Source organism: Coptis chinensis, chromosome 6 (genome assembly GCF_015680905.1).
Source record: "Coptis chinensis isolate HL-2020 chromosome 6, ASM1568090v1, whole genome shotgun sequence".
Taxonomy (NCBI): domain Eukaryota; kingdom Viridiplantae; phylum Streptophyta; class Magnoliopsida; order Ranunculales; family Ranunculaceae; genus Coptis; species Coptis chinensis.
Genome location: NC_141461.1, coordinates 23,519,894 through 23,527,116, shown reverse-complemented (window position 1 = coordinate 23,527,116; position 7,223 = coordinate 23,519,894). Strand labels below are relative to the sequence as shown.

Genomic DNA, 7,223 nt, shown 5'->3' with positions numbered 1-7,223 from the left:
GGGAAGAATATTGATAAAGTGAGCGGTGAGGAAGAAAGAACTTGGTTACTATGAAGTAACAACAGAACATATATAGCAGGGGAAAGAAATGCCACCTATACCAAAAATTGTATAATAATCTGTATGTTTATTCATTTTTGTTCTATGTTAGTCACTATTTGTTTAGAGCTTGGCCTGATCAAAGTATAAGTATATGAATTGTGTGGTGTTGATTACATGTCACAATTTGTACTATTGCCATTATGCAGTAAAGAAACTTGAAACTCATATGAGAGAGCATTTCACGAGGGCCTTAAGTTCGTAAAATGAACAGGTTGGCGAAATGGACTTATTAGCAAACATTATGGGGATAACAGCACGATCTATGTCCCCACCATTTCCTCACGATTAATGTATAATTATGGAGGCTATCCTCGTCGGAGTTACTGAAAGACTCAGAGAGTTAAATAGGAATCGGAGGAGGATTAAGTACATATATATAGTAAAGATAAATTGATAAGTACTTAAAGCTCGACGTGACATTAGCGATCGAAGAAAAGCCCTCAAGATCAAACCAAAATAATTAGACATTACATCTTATTCAAACCAGAATTACATCTTGGGATAAATTTGAGTTTGTACTCTGATCAAACCCACCACTACTACTGGCTTAGTGGCATGAACTATGAATAACTTTTGTTATCCAACTATTCTCTTATACACAGTCACACAGGCAAAGTATAATCTCAGTTTTAAAATAAATAATGGAACAACCAGGCAATCTGTCTTTAAAAAACATAAAAATAAAAAATATGCATATATGATAATATGCTAAGCTAAGAGAATGGCATATATGTTAATTTCAATATTAAGTTCTAGTCAAGTTTGGATTTGGATGAGTTGAGTTATGACGAAGTTCAACAGCTAGAATTTTGGATCCTAATCGGCTGGAATTTACATAATCTACCGGAGCGTGAGCAGGTAATCCTGGGACAACCAACCCGATTCCTCTAAAAGTTCTCATAAACCATCCTTCTTCGAAATCAGGACCCTTCACACATGGAATGACAAAGCTTCTCGCCAGCTCCCATACTGCATTTAAGATCTTGGGCATCGCCATGACCACTGAGAAATAATTCTTGTTTGGTTCCTCCTCTACAATCTGCACCAATAGCACAATTAACTGCATTAGTAATCATCATGTCTCGGTAAAATTTGGGATTTTTTTTTTGAATGCTACTATGTTTTAAGTAACCATGTAACCCCGGTCCCTCTGCTATATATATACTTCCAGTGCGGGGCAAAAATAACATACTAGCAGACTAGCTAGGTGGCATGAAGACAAGTTTCAAGCAAGATCATGTTTCGAGAAACTGAAGAGACCTCTGCCTCTTTGCACCGGATCCATCCTATATTCCTATCTATATGTTGAGTACCACGGCGTGCTCCAAAACCTGATGGGGAATCTTAAGCGTTAAGACATCAATTTCGACCAGTAAATTAGATGAATAGATCGAACTCACCTTTCCTTCATATAAACTATTGAAGTAGAGGCAAGTCCCAAAGTGCTTGAATAAGAGTGCTGAATCATCATAAGGCAGCCTAGGCACCATGTCATTACAATAAACACACCTCTCATAGGGTATTCCATGCAAACTTAACTGCTTTTTCATGAATTCTCCAAGCTTCTCATCCCCTACTCTAGGCTGGCCATATGTGTACACCCCTTCCATCTTCTTCAACATCTCATGCTCCTCATGCAAAGTCAAGACTAATGGAAATAGAATTGCTAGTGCACCGCCTAGACTGTGTCCAGTTACCATAAATTTTGCTTTCTCATTCAAATCCAACATCTCTTTAAGCTTTTCCCTTATGGTATAGTAAGCTACAGGAGGCTGATTTTCTCCTTGTTGGATCATCTTTGGCCATCCCTGATTTTTCTGTAGACCAAGAGCTTTCATAAACCCTCCATGAACCTTTCCCACATTTGGAAGTTCATACCATGATATGTCGACATCAGTGATCCATACTCTGGCATCAAAAGGTGGGGTGCCCCTGAATGCTACCATTATCATCTCAGTATCTGCTCTAGTATCGCGGAACATAAAGGCTTGTGTTGAAAATTTCTCTTGATAATCTGTCATGCATCAAATGGAAATAAGACAATTATTTATGAAAATTATATTTTTTTTACTACTGAGTAGTAAATTTTGGAAAATAATTCTTGTGATAAGATGAATTGATGGGGATGATATCATTTGTTCTTAATTACTTCGCGGAATAAACCCCTCTATCTATCTTTGTTTCTCCCTAAAGATGAGTACAACATCATGATTGAATTTCTTGTTTGCTTGTAGCCTAAGGAACAGCCCAATATATAGTAATTACAGAGGGCAACAGGGACAAAATCTATCAAATACAAAAAATTAGCTGAGGGAGGCATAATCTTTTCTTTTGCTGTATTTACACCAAAATGAAACCCATGATTTACAATTTTATCCAGCAAACATGGGAAAATGGAAAACAAACCCATGATCTCTTAGTCTTTTGGTAAGAGTGTGCATGCGCGATAGATTCAGATGGATATAGTTTCTTACCATTCCAGAAATTATAGAATCCCAGGAACTCCATCTGCATAAAATCCCCAAACGTGTATAAGCATTACATATACTTGCTCAATAAATCTAATAGAATAAAAATACTTTGAACTTTTGAAGTAGAAGTAAGCAATTTTCATCGTTTAATTAATTTGACCGAGATAATTTCTCCACCTCAAAGCTTCTCATATCATTATGTGCAACAATTCTACGACAATACATATAGACAATGTTTAACTATGTGCCCCTAGTCCTTATATCATTTATTACCTTCCATATTTTTGTGACTGTATTACGGATGAAGTCTTCATTTTCGTAGGATAGTTTTGCTGCCATTATAGAGAGTGCTCTGTAATATCTGCTATCTTCGTACTTGATGAGACTGTCTAATTCCACTCTCCTGTCCAGGTTGCCAATTATAGATGTAAATGTTGCGGATGTCCCGTCAGGTATGACCAAATTCCCTGCAAAATATTACTCATTTGTATTTAATCTTTATTGAATCTATAGAACTGGGACATACAAACAAATTTTTGTTTCATTTTCACCAAAAATATAGGAAGTGAGTCAGTATTGCAAAAATTTCTCCTATAATTCACAGTCGTGTCAAGGTTTATTTCAGCATTGGTTCTTGTCAGGCATGCTCTCTGTTCGAGGTTGGCCATGAGTTTTCTCCACCTGGGCAGAGAGGATCTGTCTCATCCTTGATATTTAACGTGCTTTAAAAACCGTAAAGATGATGGTCTGTAGCAATACTGATAGGTCTGATGATACAATCAAACTAGATTGTATTGGAAATTAAAATGCAAGAAAGGAAAGATGATAGATGGGATGGGAATAATTCGAGAAAACCCCGTAAACTCCAATTGGTTCTATTGAGGAACCACCTCCAATTCAATTCACACTGTTGTGCAAAACAATTACAATAATCAGCTTACCTTCTTTATTAACTCACAAGACTTAAATACAAGTTCATGTAACCATGTAACTTACAACCACTACAAGGAACTGCCCACTACTACCTTACGTCCATTCCCTAGCTACAATTACCTGACCACTACTAGTAGTCTCATAATAACTAACCAACTAATATTATTAACTTAGATATAATGCCTAGATAATAGAAGACACTAACTAACTCAAATTGGATACCATCAATCACGTAACATCTGAGTTGATATAATTATGTGTATAGGTCGAGCAAGTATTGAAAATGAACGACAAAGAAATAAAAATGTTGCACAATTTGGACTTAGTAAATGTTTTTTCTCTAGCTAAGAGACTATAGTATTTGGCTACTCTGATAATGTATTTGTTTAGGTTTCATTCACATTTCATGAACACCTAGCCAGTAGCCAGTAAATGTCACATTATATATTGTTGAAGAGTAGGAGACTAACCTTTCAACAGATTTAGCAAAAGTGAAGCTAAATTGGGATTACTGGATAACAGATTCAGCCACCATTCGAATAGGAATCCAAGCCATTCCATTGGCTTTGCCAAGTGGAGGAGAATTTTTTGCGCTAAGACTGAGATAAAGATAAGTTTTCGACGCCGAAAATCTGTTACTTGATCAGATCCTTTTGGACATTCAACAAATCTATTTTTCCCCATGTTGCCTGAATATAATAGGTGAAAAAGATCATACATACCACCTTCATGTGGTCTCAAAACCATATAATCATTGCAGAACTCACCCTTACAAGCCATGGCAAGAAGAGAGTTGAGGGAAGGAGAGAATAAAAAGGAGGAAGAAGCTAGGAATAGTGACTTGCTATGTTTACTCTCAAGTTTCAACTAATGCTAAAAGCCTAAAACTATGATATAATCTAGAGGAACTATATATAGCAGACAGACAAATTATGAAACAAATGGTGACTACAGAGCATGGAATGTCTATATGTTGAATTCCCTTGAATGCTACTATGTCATGAAGATTTTTCCTAAAAAAATTTCTTTACGTGGAAAACTTCCCTTGAAGAATCAATCACAAGCAAGGTCTCTTAGCATTATAATCAAGAATATTCAAAAAAAGGCAACAAGTAATATCATTGGCCCTCATGACCCCACAAAGAATGCCATTTCTTCAAGCATAATGTATTAGTTTCTTTCACGAGGAGTCAGAGGAGTAGTGAAAGAGTTACAAAACAAAAAGTATAGGAGTTTCGGCTCATAGTCAATATTAAGGCAATTGAGTTGTGAGTTAAAACTTTGTACACTATCCGAGATCAGTATTGGTTGTGGAAAGTCCTTAATAGAATTAGAATTTAGCCGCTCTGTTTATAGTCACCATCAACAATGTGCGTTTATAGTTACCAAAAAAATAACAATGTGCGTTGATAAACACTCATAAACTTGTCAAAGGTTCAACGCGTTTCGCCATTTTTGACTGAGAGTGACTCGGAATAAAGGACATATTTTGAAATGACTCATCATTTGGTTTCAAAGAATTATTATTAGACTGGCCATGATTCATGAATGGACAGATGGTGATGTACTGGCAATATTACCGCTAGGGAGTGAATTTGGAAATAGGACCTTTGGAAATATTTTTGTTTTATTGGCCCTTAGGAAATATAGGTGTTGGATGAATTATTTTTGGTGCACCCTAGAAATTTACATGACTACTTTTAAGTCCTAATTAGAGCATTCCCAATGCCCCAAGCAGATTTGAATAGAAATAACAACTTGTCACATTTATAAACCAAAAACAATGGTTAAATGCAAGGGTGACAATGAAAATAAATATGTATAGTATTTCACTAAGTAACAATGAAAGTAGCATTTGCTACGGAGATGGCTGCTGAGTTATGAACTTCGGACAGGATGTTTTATTCCGTCCAAATTACAAAACTCACTAGACGGAATGAAACATCCCGTCTTGATATATTTTTTTTTTCTCCAGACGAAATAAAACATCTCGTCTGGAGTCCTAACGGCTAGTTTATATCCAGCAACGGTTAGAAAGTCAAAACGGTAAAAAACTGGAACTGTGATTAACCAGACATGTGAGCCGTCCAGTCTAGATGTCTAACTTAACATGTGAGCCGTCCAGGTGGCTAATTAGAACTGTGAGTCATCTAGGACTCTCACTAGATAAGACTGGTTGACTGAACATGTGACCGACTTAGGTGATTATCTAGACCTGTGAGCCGTCCAGGTGGCTAACTGGAGCTGTGAGTTGTCTAGGTGGCTAACTGGACATGTGAGCCGTTCAGGTAACCACTTAAGCTTTCAATTGAGATCGGTCATTTAGACTTAATGTAAAGACTAAGTCTCTAATGAAGTCGTTAGTCAGGGAACGAATGTGGAAGTACGTACAATCCTAACATCGAGGCCTTTTCCGGATCGTTTGGCTGTGGGGTTGGTGAGAACTCCATAGTTAAGCGTGCTCAGGTAGGAGTAGTCTAAGGATGGATGACCTCCTGGGAAGCTGTTGTCCAGAGTTTGAAAACCCCACACTGTCGAATGTCCGCAGTGACTAATAAGTAGGGACAGTATCGATGTGGTAGGATGGGGGCGGGTCATTACAATCACAAGCTGAAATATGTGTTGAATGGGAAAGGGCTAGAGGTGGTTCTAGCTCTAACTGAGTTTATGTAATATCTAGTATCTTCTTTTAATTAATGCACCATGTATTTTGATTTCAATGTATTTTTAATTGATGCACTATGTATTTTCTTTTCAATGTATGTATAATTAATGAACTATGCACTATGTTTAATTAAACGAGATAATTCATTTTATAGAAATACAATTACCAATAAAATTAAAATACATAGGAAATACATCATATTTTGGAACTTAATATATAGTTCACTTTTGGAATTACATTAAACACAACTCGATCATATTAAAACATAAAATTAATTCACTTAGTTCACATTCATTCACTTTCATTTCCATTTTGTCCTCCTTCTCCCTCTGCATTCGATAAACTTGGATCATAAATTGGTGCCGGTGCATTGGGAATGTTTTCTCTACCAGTCTAATTCCACACATGCTCAACTAAGTCCCTTTGAAGATTAGTATATGTAACTTCATTTTTAATTTTATTTCTTACTTGAATCATCTGATAGATAAAATGAAAACTATCCTATTCCTGGTAGAGCTCAGGTAGTTTTTTCAGTCCTCCTACATTTCCAATTCCACACTCCACTTTCACGTTCATTCTCAAAAACCATATTATGCATTATAATGCATGCCTTCATTATGTCCCCAAGAACCCCAATGCTATGACAACGCGCAGAAGCCTTAATAATATGTCATCTTGTCTGCAAAACTCTTAACATCCTTTCAATATCTTTTCTTGCAGCTTCTTGACGTTGACTAAAGACCCTTTCATGACCATTTGTTGGATAACGAATGGATTGAACAAATGTTCCCCATTAAGGGTAAATACCATCAATAAGATAATATCTCATATCGTAGGTATTACTATTCACATTAAAATTAACAGCAAGAGATTCATCTTACTCTAATGATTCAAAAACATGAGAACGATGAAGCACGTTAATATCATTATGCGAATTTGGTAAGCCGATGAAGCAATGTCATATCCAACAATGTTTGGCTGCAACAACTTCAAGCACAAGAATTGGTTCTTTCTTGTACCCCCACATGTTGCCGATCCCATCCAGTTGGGTA

At 36.4% G+C, this 7,223-nt stretch overlaps 1 protein-coding gene across 3 annotated transcripts; it reads right to left on the bottom strand.

Annotated features, from left to right (window-relative positions):
- Positions 1-548: 548 nt before the first annotated feature.
- On the bottom strand, positions 549-4,854 carry LOC147492193 (triacylglycerol lipase OBL1-like). 3 transcript variants are annotated; one of them, XR_015198897.1, is made up of 6 exons: positions 3,977-4,854; positions 2,847-3,040; positions 2,577-2,610; positions 1,503-2,116; positions 1,295-1,433; positions 716-1,141 (listed from the first exon to the last, which is right to left on the bottom strand). XR_015198897.1 is itself a non-coding variant. In XM_086566312.1 (6 exons), the coding sequence occupies exons 1-5, from the start codon at positions 4,284-4,286 to the stop codon at positions 1,401-1,403; spliced, it is 1,185 nt and encodes a 394-aa protein (XP_086422438.1). In that variant the 5' UTR covers positions 4,287-4,553; the 3' UTR covers positions 1,004-1,141; positions 1,363-1,400. The 3 variants fall into 3 exon arrangements, 2 of the variants coding, with proteins under 2 accessions (XP_086422437.1, XP_086422438.1); XM_086566312.1 differs by having other exon boundaries at positions 1,004-1,141; positions 1,363-1,433; positions 3,977-4,553; XM_086566311.1 differs by lacking the exon at positions 1,295-1,433 and having other exon boundaries at positions 549-1,141; positions 3,977-4,800.
- Between the last annotated feature and the right edge of the window lie 2,369 nt (positions 4,855-7,223).